This window comes from Rhea americana, unplaced genomic scaffold (assembly GCF_003343005.1).
Source record: "Rhea americana isolate MKP2758 unplaced genomic scaffold, rheAme1 scaffold_24, whole genome shotgun sequence".
Taxonomy (NCBI): Eukaryota; Metazoa; Chordata; class Aves; order Rheiformes; family Rheidae; genus Rhea; species Rhea americana.
The window spans coordinates 1,589,448-1,604,253 of NW_028186357.1; the positions used below are offsets into that span (position 1 = coordinate 1,589,448).

The 14,806-nt window shown below is 38.2% G+C and overlaps 1 protein-coding gene across 1 annotated transcript in view; it reads left to right on the plus strand.

The window, feature by feature from the left end:
* The first annotated feature begins 366 nt into the window (after positions 1–366).
* Positions 367–14,806, plus strand: part of MLYCD (malonyl-CoA decarboxylase) — a 19,322-nt gene continuing 4,882 nt past the window's right edge. The window contains exons 1-4 of the mRNA XM_085306411.1: positions 367–927; positions 5,449–5,561; positions 7,202–7,358; positions 8,139–8,288. Of these exons, the coding sequence (XP_085162537.1) occupies positions 391–927; positions 5,449–5,561; positions 7,202–7,358; positions 8,139–8,288 (957 nt within the window). The 5' untranslated portion in view covers positions 367–390. The remainder of the gene's footprint in view (positions 928–5,448; positions 5,562–7,201; positions 7,359–8,138; positions 8,289–14,806) is intronic.

Consider the following 14,806-nt stretch of genomic DNA (forward strand, 5'->3'; position numbering starts at 1 on the left):
ATGGACCAACAGTAAGGATGGAGGCAGGAAGGATGTCAGCAGGAGACATCTCTGTAAGCTTGGAGTGCTAGAACCAGGAACGATATGTATTTATTTAGCTTTATTCCTGAGTTTTTTTCCGCTGCGCGTACTAAAGGGCACAGAATTTGCAAGACTGCGCAACGCCTCAGGGAGGCCCGCCGCGCTCTGTGCCACACTCAAAATGGCGGCCAAACCACCCTCTTCTACACCCCGTGCCGCACCTCACGCGCTTCCCATTCTCGCTTCCGATTGGCGGGCAGGACTGGCAGTCTGCAGCGCCAGCCAATCAGCCCGCCCCCTCTGGGCCCGGAGGCGGTGCTGCGGCCTGGCCGGGTGCCGGGCGTTTCGCCGTCTGTCGCGAGAGGCGGAATGAGCCGCCTGGGCCCCTGCCTGAGCCCGCGGCGGCTCCTGCGCCGGCCCTGGGCTGCGCCGCGGGGGCTGCGCCGCGTCTCGATGGCGGCCGGCCCGCGCCGCGGCCCGGCGGGCGCCGCGGGCATGGAGGAGCTGCTGAGCCGCTCCGTGCCGCCGCTGCCGCCCTACGAGACCAAGGAGAAGGCGCCGCCGCCGGCGGAGCTGCGCGGCGCCGAGTTCGTGCGCTACTACCGCGGCCTGGCGGCCGGGCCGGGCCGCGCCGAGCTCCTCACCCGCCTGGCCCGCGACTTCGGCGTGGACCACGGCCGCGTGGCGGAGTTCAGCGCCAAGGTGCTGCAGGCCCGCGAGCAGGGCAGGGAGCCGGGAGCCCTGCTGCAGGCCGAGGACCGGCTCCGCTACTACCTCAACCCCCGGTACCGCGGCCTCTTCCAGCACCTGGGCCGCCTCGAGGGCGGGCTCCGCTTCCTGGTGGAGCTGAGGGGCGACCTGGTGGACGGGCTGGCCACCAAGGCGGTGGACGGGCCGCACGTCAAGGTGAGGGCTGGAGGGGACGCGGCTTGGGGCGTCCCAGGTGCTTTGCAGGCAGTAGGAGACCTGCCAAAGGGTCGTGTTGTGGTAAGGGAAGAAGCGCCGCACTGGCGCAGCATGGCATAAGGTCGTGCAGGTGGTGACRTGCCCTCAAGCTCAGCAGAATAGCGATGGGCACCAGCGTGACTCACGAGCCTCATATAGCACCACAAGCAACAGAGCAACCACCTCGTGCTGGGGGTGAAGGATATCACCAGGAGAAAGGAGTTGTCAGGACTCAGGTTAGGCCTGTGAAGGAAATGGATGAGGTAGGACATTGCTGGAGGTGATGTGAAGCAGTGTGATGCTGTGGTTCTGACAGCAGGAGCAGTGTAGCAGAAGGTAGTGGCAGCTATTTGGTGATAGGGCTTCCCAGCAGGCAGTGAAAGAAGACAGTGACTTGCGCAGATACACTGAGCACAACTGGCTTGTCAACATTCACACTCAAAATAAGCTGAACAAGAAAAAGATGGTTTTTGTGTCGCTGCTGGGTTCTTAAATTTGSCAGGAAAATACAGTGTATTTGTGAATTAAACGTGATCACCATATAACTGAAATGGCAGCAAAAGTTGGTAAGATTATTTGCCAATTAAGATGGGTAACAAACATCACATAACTTAATAATGATCTGTAATCAATTTCCACATCCCGTTGTATCATCTTAAGTAAAAACAAATGAATTTTGCAAAAATTAGCAGGATAAAAATCTGTATAAAACAGCTGAATGCATAGGTATCAGCTGATACAGTATATTCAGAAACATACTGCAATCCATTTGAATGTGGGAAAATGTTGTCTGCAGAATTARAGCTTCAATATAAAGGGTGTCATAAGCATTTTGTTGCATTTTCTTCTCAAAATACAGTCTTGGTTTCATGCCATGTAATATGATCAGGCTTTGTTACRTGTAACTATTCTTGTAGTCTTTTTTTGCACTCGATAGCACGTTGACTTGTTCTTGATGCTGGAGGAAAATTACAGAATGCATTATCAAGCCTACTGGGATTTTGTTTTTGCCTAAACTATCTAAAATATTTCTTAGGCAACCCTTAATCTCTACTTTGCATGTTGAAAGRGCTGCTAAAATGAGGTTTAGCCACTACTGTAGCATGAAGTATTCTTATATATGCTCAAGCAGTTTGCATTGTTAGATGCTGGTTGATGAACCACCTGTTGCTGGTTGATTGTGTTCTGTTTGTTGAACAGATTTCAGTAAACTAACGTTTACAGGTGATAAAGTCGCTTGAAAATATTTCTGCATATTTTACTCATTGTCTAAAGCATAGAAAAACTGTGAAAAAAGGGGAGATGAAAAATACAGTGGTAGTGCTGAAAACGTCACTAGCTTCTATGGCTCTTTTTTTCTGAAGTAGTATTAGCAATGCAGGAAGCAGAAAAACAATCCACTTTTATTTTTGTGACATTGTATAATGCCATTTTGCTGATGAGCTGATCTTTCAGTATCTCACCAACAGGATTCTGTATCTATATGCTGAAACTAATTTGAAAAAAAATTGAAGAAACTCTGAAATACTCAGCAAAATCAAAATAGGTATATAGATCACTGTGCCTGAATGAGGCAGATCAGGCTTAAAACTTCAAACTTTCCAAGGCCGTGGAAAAAGCTTCCTGAATTGTGAAAGGTTAGACAATTACCATTGTTTTTTATATAGTATTGTCAGATACTTAATGAGCAACTAGCAGTARCTGAGCCAGCTATTTGATATACATGGAGTGTTAGTTACTGCTGTTTAATACTACGTTTATGAGTATCTGTATGTGAATTTTCATTATAGAGTTTTTATTTGCTTAAGAGGGAAAGTGAAATAGCTCTTTCATCAGAGAGGCAGATTGTCTTAATCAAAGCTTTTAATCTATATTTTCTCTAAGAGTTTTCCCATTTTGTTGCTCCCCAAAATATGGAGGTCATATGAAGATCAAAAAGTCTGTATTTTCCTGTCTTAYAGCAAAAACATGGAATGAAAAAAAATCACACTTACTATACTCATCTAATAGAAACCAAAATATAACTGTGTAATTTTAAATGCTAATCTGAGTGTGCCTCATTGCACAACTTTAAAATTGGGATGTGGAATAACAAATGTTTGGTATTCTTTATTTTTTTTTAATAAAATATCTCCAATTCTTTTCTTTGCAAAGATAAATGTAATGTAATTTGACTAGAAAGGCCTCTGAGATGAAAGTAAGAATTTACTTACCACTAAATCTATGAAATAAGTGAACCTAACTTGAGAATGTTAACATTCGAATTGAACTTTTCAGAGACTTAGGACATAGTTTGATATTAAACACAACATTTTGTTCAGATGGCTTGTATTAAACATGATTTTGGATAGTGTAAAGTACTTAATGTCTTTCTATACTAAATTTTGTCAACAGATGTAATTTTTTCAGCTTCAGACTGCACTGTAGTATTATAAAGCATTATTATTTACAACTGATAGGAATTASAGCTCAATTTAAGTAATCTACAAACAATATTCATGCCATTACTTTCTTCTRTGGTTAAAGTTGCACTGTTTTTATACCACTGTATCTTAAAGTACTTCTATAATATCCTACACCTTCAAAAATAACCTTCAGTTCAGAGTTGTGCATCGTTACATCCCCTTGTAGGGAGTGTGCTTTTTTTAAACCTGTAGCTGCTTCAGAAAAGCAAAATGTATCAGATTCGTTWGTTGTCCAGTTCTACCAATTTCCCTGTAGTGTAACTGTCTTTCTCCCAAGTTGGTTGTTGCCATTTGAGCCATGTTACTGCCAGTAGATGCATTGCGGTGTGTTTGAAGTAGTGACTAGCAGGAGTGCAGCCATCAGCAGTTTTCCTTACCAGCTGTTGGACTRCAGCTTGCAATAGTGTTGGTGTTTCAGAAAGCAGATGGATGACAGGAGAGCTATAGGAAGCTGTTAGTTTGACCCCGGCTCTGACAACTCTAGCTTATTTTTCTGGCTCACGGAGTGCCCTTACAAAAGGAAAGAAAACAAACAACCCTGAAATACATAGAGACTTTCACTACCCCTAGGGATATCTGCTCAAAATGATTTATAGTTATTTTGAAAAACTTCAGAGCTGTGCAGAAACAAGGATTCACAAGGGAACTACCTTAAAGCCAGAATAAACAAAGCAATCAGAATGCACTTCTTGAGTTACACCTGTATAGGTAGAGTGGAAAAATGTATTTGGGTGGGGGGGAGGAAAAAAAAAAAAAAGAAACAGACAACTCAGTATGTGAGACAGTTCAGCTAAGATTCAACTTTTGCCAATAAAGCTGTTGGTGATGCAAGCTGTGTTGCAATTCCTGAGTGACCTAGCCATGCCAGAAGGAGCGCTGAGCCCTTCATGTACATGCTTGAATGCAGACAATTCTGGGCTTTTTATTTTTTATTTTATTTGGTTTTTGAATACAGCTTGTTTTACCTGCCACTTTCTCTTCTAATCCACTAGCGCAGAAACATCAGACAAAATACTGTTTTGCCTGTGTAGATTACTGCTACCCTAAGGTGTACTGTCAGAGTGTGTCTCGTATTGAAGTATTTTTTTTTTCCATCTTGGAATATTTAAAGCAATTACTTTTGGCCAACGGGAGCCCTCTTTGATGTGTGTCTGTTAAAAAGTGCCTCTATGACTTTCATCTTTTAGAATGTAATATGAAGTACTTTTTGCTTTCATAGGAAAGTTCTGAGACTATAATTCAACCCTGGAAGGATGTTTCAAGTAGTAATTGTTAGTTTCTGGATGGATTTATATTTTGCTTCTGTTGTTTTTCCTTAAATGTAGCAAAGTACATTGGAACATAATTTTTGTCTCTCTTGTGTAGCACTGGCTATTTAATAAAGGTCTGAAAAGAACCTTAGGAGTTTCTGATTTTTAAAAGTTGTGTTCAGGTAAGCCTAAAGTTCTGACCAAGCTGCTGGTGAGTTGTTGGTAGTATCATATTGTATCYTATAGGCAAAGCAACATAAGAAAGAAATAGAGAAGCTCTATCTTAAAGAGGTATCCATGCTGAGCTGAGTTCAAGAAGTCTTTCTAAACTCAAATGAGAAATTTTAGACAACTAAAAGTAATACAGGTAGCAGAAATTTCAAGTCCCTGTTTTGGTCAAATTTCCCATGATTTATTTCATAGCATTTAAATTAATGCATCTGAGCAGCTCTGTAACTGCTGCTTGATTGTCAGGACTTCARATACTTCTATTTAGTATCTTCTTTTCATCTTTGTTTTGCATTCTCTTCCATTTCCCTATCTGCAGTTTACTACTGACTGTAAATTCATTGTATCTGGTAAATATTTGCATTGTTTTAGTTCTGTATGAAGAAAGCTTGAGCTGTTATGCAATTAATCTTCTCAGAAGCATTCATTTCCCCAAAGTTCTCAGTGGTATTTTGAAACAATCGAGACTGTCTTCGCTCACGTTCTTAGGTTCCACCTAGCTGATTTATCAAAAGAATCAATTTTTCTTTTTTTTGCAGGAAATGAATGGAGTTCTAAAGAACATGCTTTCAGAATGGTTTTCAACAGGATTCCTAAATTTGGAACGGGTCACTTGGCAATCACCTTGTGAAGTACTCCAAAAAATTAGCGAGTAAGTGCTAAAAATTGCTAACACTTGCTGATGGGAACTTTCTGCAGACATGATTGTACAGATCCGCTATTTTCAAGATACGCTTTTCAATACTGAACAGTAATATCATTAAGCAATAGTCACATTGAACTCACTAAAGAGCACTCTTTTTAAATCTGAATTAAGTAAACAGTGAAGAGGACCATAGTCCTGTAATTTGATTCGTTTTCCAATTAGGTTGGTTTCCTTCCCTCCTACTTAGTTGTTCTTCACATTCCCAGAGGTGCCGCTGTTACTTTTTCTGCAAAGCAAGATCCTTGCTGCACTGCTTTCTCACGCTCCCTTTCAGCTCCTGCTGCCACCTCCATAACCACTGCCACCTTCTCTCTTCCATCATCCCTGAGTGACAAAATTGGTGAAGAACCAATACTTACGAAGTCTGATGCAGCMTGGGAGGCAGAACACTCCATAGCATTTTTTACTTCTAACGTAGTGAGGCTTACCATCCTATCTGGAAAACAGTCAGGTGAGCTGCCCAGAATCAGTTGTGAACTCTGTATGGATAGAGCACCTCCCTCCCCCCTGCCCCCGAATTATGTCTTAAAATTAAAACATTTATTTCTAACTTTCTTTAAAATATTCAAAATTGTATTGATCAAGTAGATGACTGAATAAAAATTACGCTGTTTGATGCTTTGTCATTGAAAAACTTGAATCTCTAAAGAAGGAGTTGTGAAGGTATATGACGTAAATGTCAGTGAGGTAAAGAAAACAATGCTTACATAACCTAGATTTTCAAAACAAAAGTAACTAGTAATATCTCACTTAGTCTTCAGGGTATTTTGGCATACACATTAGACTCTTTCAGTAAGTAATAGGGAAAAGAACACTGAGTGATTCCTTGAAGACGTGATTGTGSGAGTGCTAACAGAAATTTGAATGTGTTTAATTTCAACTAAGTGTATTTATTGTTGAAGATGATATATTAAAGCATTTGGATAAGGTACTAAAAATGGTTGAAGTGAAACATGTCACCTCTTGTTTTTACACAGTACATTACATGAACCTTCTGAAAGAATAATTTACAAACTACCCTTGACTGTCATCTAGATCCTTTCAGGAAAAAAAAAAGACACCATAGTGTGGGGGTTGTTGTGCCAGTGACAAACATGTTTTAGAATAGTTTGGAGTAGGAGAGCAGAAATATTTTGAAATGCATGTCAGATTGAACTTTTACCAGACAGTATTACTGTTGGAAAAGACTGCGCTTTCACATGAAAATTTTGAAGTGTTTTACAAGGATGATTGTGTTATTGGTTTTGTAGTTGAGAAAAATAATTCCTGAAGAGAAGTATGTCCAGACTCCTTCAGTGATATAGTGATCTGAATCTGGTATAATGTGTTGAACACAAAGTGCAAGTGAGATCTGAGATATGTAATGAACATACCCTAAAGAAAGCTAGAGAGAATTGGATATGCAAGATACACTTTATAATCAGCTTCATCACAGTTTTGGGATGGATTTGTACTTTTTTCACTTATAGCCTGATTCTCATTTTTTGATCTGATAGTCATTGATATCGGGAAGAGTACTGAGCTTGTATGGTGATCAGCTGACTTCARTTTTAAAATGAAAAATATAATTTCTTTTTTCCGTTGAGTTCTGAAGCCGTGCATCCTGTTAGAAACTGGCTTGATATGAAGCGTCGAGTTGGGTCATATAGAAGGTGCTACTTTTTTTCTCACTGTGCAATTCCAGGAGAACCATTGATAGTCTTGCATGTGGCACTAACCAGTGAAWTCTCCAGCAGCATCCAGGTACTGTCACTGATATGTTCAGTTCACAGCAAAGTGCTCAAATTGAAATACGTACCTTTTAGAAACCAAAATTCCGAATGCTTTGGGAATATTTGTTACTCCTATAATTTTGAAAAACAGTGTGTGTTATGTGGTCCTGATGGTGTCCTAATTTAAGGGAAAAAAATGATTGTGTTGTAGTTAGTTCCATGGATGTATTTTTCTTGAGAAATCATCTCTGAGATCATTGTGTTTTAATCCATATTGTACAAATTTTTCTTTTCCTTACTGCACCCAACCTTCTTTGCTGTGCATGGTAAAATTGCCTATATATGAAGTCTCAGTATTTAGAAACTGAAAATGGAGGCATTTTTGTTTGCAGAAAGTATTTTTTTTAGGGCTGTCAAATTAGCATTATCTTTTTAAGAAATGAGAGGTGGCTTTCCTCTTAAGAAATTACAGGGATTCTCTGAATATCTGTTATACTGCATAAATTGTTATGGGTTTTTGCTCAAGTGCAGGTGGTATAAGAAAAGATAGTAAATGAGATTAAAACTTCAAAGCAAATTATGATTGTTTTCAAAAATCTGTACAATTATTACTTTTCGTACTTGCTAATAGGTAAGCAGGTCTTCTTTCTACTTTTTATTTTTGACTAGAATTTTACTGTTTCTCACAGAGGACACTGAATAAAACAGTGGGAAAAGTGTTAATACATTTGAAAGTTGAGAATAACAACGCTGTCCCCCTTAATGATACTAATAACTACTACTAACTTTTTTTTAATTCTTATTTTCCCAGGCCATAGTGAAGGAAGTTTCCCCTATAGAAACAGAAGATCTGGACAAAATTACAACAGCAATTTTTTATTCAATCAGTTTGACTCAGCAGGGACTTCAAGGTGTTGAACTTGGGACTTACCTCATCAAACGAGTTGTAAAGGAGCTGCAGGTAGGTGTGGCAAGTTGCTCATGAGATGTTTGGTCAATGTGCTCTTCCTGCATTCCTGTATTAGTTTCCATTCTGTCTCGTTGCTCAAGATGAGGAGCTGCTTGGTCTTCACATATGCTTTGAGTCTTTGAAGATGTGGAGAGAGTTGGAAGAATGTTTTCTGCTGTCGGTTAATTACAGCTAGATGTACCTGTTTATTTCCTTTTTCAGCATCTCATGGATGCCACTGTTACAAAGAGATTTCCTTTACATAATTCTTTTTGCTTATTTGTTACAATGAGTTGCCACTTACTATGTATACAGTGCACRTGTTTGAATAAATATGTGTATAAACAAAACAAAAAAAGGGCAGGAGGAGTTATTTTTTGGACACTTCTTTTTACATAGGAAGAAAGAAGTCTTCAACTCTTGAAAGTCACAGGATTCAGTTGCTTTATTGCAAATGCATTCTGTGAATTCATATAATATCATTGCATCTTCTGGGAACATTGTTAGCAGATTTGGTACTTCTTAGAGAACCTTTTTCCAGGCAACTGGGAAAAGAATGAAAATCCATTTAAACAAAGTGCTGTGAAAGAGGCAGATTTCTGTTAAGTACGCTCCTTCATTTAACAGGCTTTAATACTTGAAGTATTAACAAAACTACCACTTAAAGGTAGTGGTCACTACTCTTGTTTATGTTCATTCTTCCAACGTTTGGATTTGTAGTGATGTTTAGAAAATAAAACTGAAGTTCTAACTTACGGATTATTTACAAAATAATTTAAAATTGAATGCATCAAACTGTTACTAATACAAAAGTATCAATTAGTCAAATCCTGCAACATAGCTGACTGGCCTGAAGTTTGTATTTGTGTTCCCTCCCCCCCTCCCCCCCCATGGGTATTATGGCTAAATTTTGTTGCTTCCTGCTTTTAAAATGGCTTTCTAAAGTGCAGTAGTCCAGGTATAATTAGGCTATGTCGTCTCTGATCTTGACTGAGGCAAAATTTAAATAAATTCATGTAGTTACCTGCTTTTGAATCTGAAAAATAATTTCTGGATGATTGATTTGCTCTCATAAAATAATCTGTAGACAACATATTTGTCCATAGCTAAGTTGTTATGCAAATACTATAAAAGTTTTGAGTTTCACAGGCAAATAGATATACTGTACTTCAATAACCTGTGTGAAAGTTCTAAAATATGATGTGTTCAATGGAAGAGTGTGCTCCTTATTTAAGACATTAAGCCAAAGTTTCTACATTTAAAATCCAGCCCTCTCAGTATCTTTGAAATATGCAATGAATAGCAAACACTTYGGCTGAAAAGCTTTTAAATGCATCCTAAGCATAATATTATTGCCTCAAGCTTAAATAATTTAATATTGAAAACTAAACACATTTCATATAATGCCAAAGATAGCATTCTTCCTTCCTGCTTAAATTTCATATACTGCTTCAAGTTACTGTGAAAAATATGTTGCTATACGTGAGGTTTTATATCGTGAATCTGAAATGAACATCCTTAAAATTAATTGGTTATGAAATCATGGCAAAACTTAGACTCTCTATATATTTATAATATTTCAAACATAATTCAGCTACCTGGCAAAGTATTACATTACATAAATGAGATATATATTTCGTCTTCGTATTTGTGCTGTTGCAAGAARGATGATTTCATGCTGACTGTTGCTGTGTAACAGGATGTTACATACCTGCAGAGAGATGCTCTGTTTTATCTTTTCAGGCATTTATGGAGTAAAATCTTTAAAGGTATTAAGAACACTTGAAATAAGCTGTTTTTCTGTGATTTGGGAGCAACCATAACTTTCTTTTCTACTATTCCTCTTCCCTGTTCCCAAAAGTGTATTTTATGAAGCTGCATGGATATAATTTATTCTAGCAGTTCATCATGTGTTTCTGGATTTTTTAATGTATTTATATCTTCAGAACGGGACCAGATATCTTTTTTTCACGATATACTTCAATTGACCTGACGTTATCAAGCTGAGTGCACGTGAAAATTTATGAAATGGAGYATGGGCCACTATTAAAGGGGGTCAGAGTAGGTGACCCAGTTGTTCTATCTGGCTTGATAACCCATTAAAGCCAGCTTTTATTTACAAGCCTGATTTCTCTTTTTCACCTTTTGATCAGACCTTTTAAAGATAAATGCTGACCATCCTGATCTTGTCTTCTAAAGTGCTCATTGCCTTGTAGACTTTGTGTCTGGATAGTAAGGTACCTTAGCCCATTTTCCTCCTCTTCTCCAATTCACTTGGCTAACCATCCAGCTATTTTAAAAGTCAGAAATTACCCTAAGAATCGAACTAATGTTCAAGAGAGAAAACCCCAGTTTCTTGGTTTTTTTAAACCGTGATCAGAGTAGTATTTCTACAGTTGCCCCTTTCATAGGAAATGAAATAGGTCTGAATTCTGTAGTTACAGATTTCAGTGACTTGTTTTTTTTTCTTGCTCTATGTCTTAAGAAACATTCTAAGAATCATAATACATATGATTTTCATTAATGTTTTATTGTAATGAATTAACACAGATCTTTCTACAGCATAGAATACCTAGCACTTTTGTGTCCCATTCTTTGATTGGAATTTCTTGCTATTCTTGAGTCAGGCTTCATTATAAATCAAAGKTTTTTTTTGCTTAAGTCAAGAGCATTAGCCACAGTAGTTTCAACATTAACTTCGGAAAACAAAAGTCATTAATGTATGTTGATTAGTAGTGTATAAGATGTGCATGAAAATGCATCTATATCTCTTACTTTCCTTTTATCAAATGTGAAGGAATGGTTAGTTACATCTGAGAGTTCTGAAGCAGTAGGTGGGTTAAGATGTTAAATTGCATGTTGATAAAATCCATTTTTTTTAGATCAGCTGGATACGAGTCCCACTTTTTTAATCACAGTCATCAAAGTAAGGTATTATCTTAAATCTATTTTTTTTTGCAATACAATTTAAAAGTATGGCACCCCATCAGTCATTTCTTGCCACCTGAGCAACTTCAGATAGCGCTGCTTTCAAGCTGTACCTTGTAGAATGCAATCACTTTTCCTTGTTTGTTGGTTTCACTAGTCTTATGAAGCCTACCCTGTTACTAGGGCTGTGTTTAATAAAAATAATGATGGGAACATAGCACAAGAAAAGGTTTTTGCTTACTAACTTTCCAGCACATTTCTGGTTCAAGATCAAAGCATGGTTTTGCTTTACTTTGGGGGAGCATGGGGAGCAGATAGATATGTGAAGGATGCGAGGTGAGGCTATCTGTGTCTCTGCTGAATGGATGTGAAGAAAGAACATACAGAATGCTGCAGTTACAATGCATTTCAGAAATCTTCTTATGTGATAGTATTTTAAGAGTTCTATAAAGCCGGGACAGCAGAAGTGTTCCTTTTTGTACGTGGATGGCAAATTAAACAATTTTTGTGAGGTCTGAAGTGAAAAGATGAAATCTAATCCAGAAGTGTTTTAAGCACCTCTTGTAAGTGCAGGACAGTATGATTATTTTGACTCTGAGACTAGAATTACATTAAAGTCCCTGTAAAAGGGACTTAATGACGTGGCCTGTTGAAAATGGACAGTGATCTTAATGAAGGACCACGTTAAAATTATTTCAAAAATACAGCAATGACCGTATTTTCTTGCTTGTTTTGGTAACGTTGTAGGACTGAAGAGTACCAAAAAGAAGAAAGATAATCAAGGACAATTTGTCCATGATGGATGTTGTTCTCTACATTTTGGTGTAGTTCTGTGGTATTTTTAATACTTTTCTTTCTTCTCTGCTTTCCACTTTCTTCCTTACTATTTCCTCTTCATTCCAAAGTATTGTTCTTTAGTTTATTGTCTTGAATTCAGGAAGAATCATCACCCGTTACRTATTTCACACCTGTGAAGTAACTCTAAAGCATCATACTGTTGTTATCACCGTTTGGGATGAGGAATTATGTGATGCACTTTCATAATGTGTAGTCATTCAGCCTTTGTTGTATAACTTTGTGACTTCCATCTCARTGGGCTCTACCTTTCAGAGGAGAGAAGCCTTGTGTGTTTCAGCCTCAATATACTGCAAACTTGCTGCAGGGCAAAGGCAAGGTGTGTGATCAGTCGTATGTTTTGTCCTTCTTCCAAAATTCTGAAAATTCCACTTCGGTGCATTAAATTGCATGCGTATGCTGTCTTTCTCACTGGTCAGGTATAAGCAAAGGACTTTCCAAGGCTATGTTCACAGTGGACAGTTTGGAGCAGCGTTATAGCCACTTACTTTAAAAGGGACAAACAATACAGCAGTAGTGCTGAGTTGACTTTATATTGGTGGCAGCAGCTGAAGTAATATGGCCTCAATAAAAAAATTTTGTTAGCATTAGAAATCACGTATCTTTAAGCATGCTTCCAGCTGCTTCTGTGAAAATAGGTAGTTGAGGTCTGTGATAGGAAAAGGATTGATATATACTTATATATATTTACGCACTCACATAAACACATTTTTTGTGTTCTATGTGTGTTACGTTATATATATATGTGTGCGTGTGTAGATACAACCTTTGCATTGCTTTGTAATAAACAAGTCTTCTTTTAAAGCATTACTACTTGGCTAAGTATCCCAAGTTACATATGTTGAGTCTGTCTTTAACTGAACTGATAATAAAACACTTGGGGAAGAAGAGGCCATTTGAAAGGGTTGAGGAATTTCTCTTTTTCATTACATTTGAATGGTTGATGTTTAATACACTTGTATGACTTGCTATTTGTTTGACTTAACTTTTGTGGACATCTGTTTGATCTGCAGAATGTTATTGGACTCATATTTTCCCAAGGCACTGCAAACTCTTAAAACTTCTCTTTTATCTTCCAGTAAAAATCCTTTATGTGACTTTGCCTTAACTTAACCTGCTCTGACACATCTACTTGTAAATGCCATTGTAGCCTCAAAACTTGAAATCTCTGCTGTCATTCCTCACGAGGGAAGTTCCATTAGATCAGAAAAAGACATGCACTAAGTTAGAAATATGCTAATAGCCACTTTTTTTTTTCTTTTCTGTTCTTTTTTCCTCCTATTGAAGCCCTTATTTGGAAAGATTTTTAAAACTGTATTGGAAYATTGAACTAGCATGTCAGACTTTACATGCTAGGTATCTATACTATAAAGTTAGTTAAAAATTGGACCTAAAAATGGGGTCCGAACATAGAACTGTTACTAATTCCTTGAATTGGTAATACATTATTAAACATGAACGTAGGTAGGGAAATGCTTCTCACCTTCAATGGATATCGGGTACAGATTCCATCATGAAAATATTTCTTGTACATTGCTTTTTTTTAGTACTGTTAGGAAAATTGAAGCACTAGTGCCTCTGGTGAGGTAACCCTCAGTGTAAGCACTTAGTTTGAGACATTATGCAGAAGTACATGGCCCCTCTTTTGAGTCTTTCACTAATTTAAGCAGATGGAGGATGTAAGAAGTTAAGTCATAGAAATAGGCCCTCAGTTTCATCTCTTCATATTTGCACAGTTAGCAGTTTGTATCCTTAGTGTTTGCCTGGCCATTATGATTTGGCATTTGCCACAGCTGTTACGATATAACTGGGTCAAGAGAAGGGATGTAACAGAGATCAAAACAGGGCCTTGGAAAGTAGCCTGTTTCACATTCAGAGGCATCTTGGGAGAAAGTGTGCTGCTCTAAGTATTCTAAGATTTTTCTTTTGTGTTAGTCGCTTTAAAAAGCTTGCAGCACAAATAATTTGGAGGTGTTTTTGTAAATGAGTTTTTATTGTTCTCTGGATATCTCCTGTGTGGATTCTGTTTGGGCRGGTGTTGGGATGAATTCATTAACCTACTGATAATACTTTGATTTCAGTTCTGAGAACTGGCTAGCTATGTGTTTTGTGTAATCTTAGTTACATTAACATATGTAATGCAGGGAGCAGACAATGTAAATAATGTCTTACCTATTTTAAATTTTAAGCATGTATTCCTCCCAGAAATGAATAGAATTCTAAGATCATACCAGACAACTATTAACCACAATAACAACAAAAAAACTCTGAAGTGGATGCTGGAAGAAAAGTAGGCAGATGCATTTTTAGCTAGCTGATAGGTGCTCGTGAATGTATAGACAGATGGATTTCTCATTAGACAGACATWTAATTTGGAATGTGTTTATAGCCACTCTGCATGGTCTGTAGCTCTGCAGAAGGTACATCATAGCAATTCAGCCTGCAGATGACAGACATGGATAGCTATGGTGAAGCCTTTGAGAAAACTGCTTAGAATTTCATAGCCTGTGGCATTTGGGAGAGAAAAGTGGTAGCTACTATATCACGTAATAGAATGCTGAACAATTGGTGGCAGACTTTAACTTTCTGGTTGGACTGTTGATAATTGCTACCTTAATTTGATATAGTGACCTGGGGAGATCATAATTTCCAAACAGACTTTGCTTTCATTGATGAAAGATGTGACCTTGGACTGTGGCTTTCAGAGTGCAAGACAGTTTCAGATGCAACATGGGTAATAGGAGAAA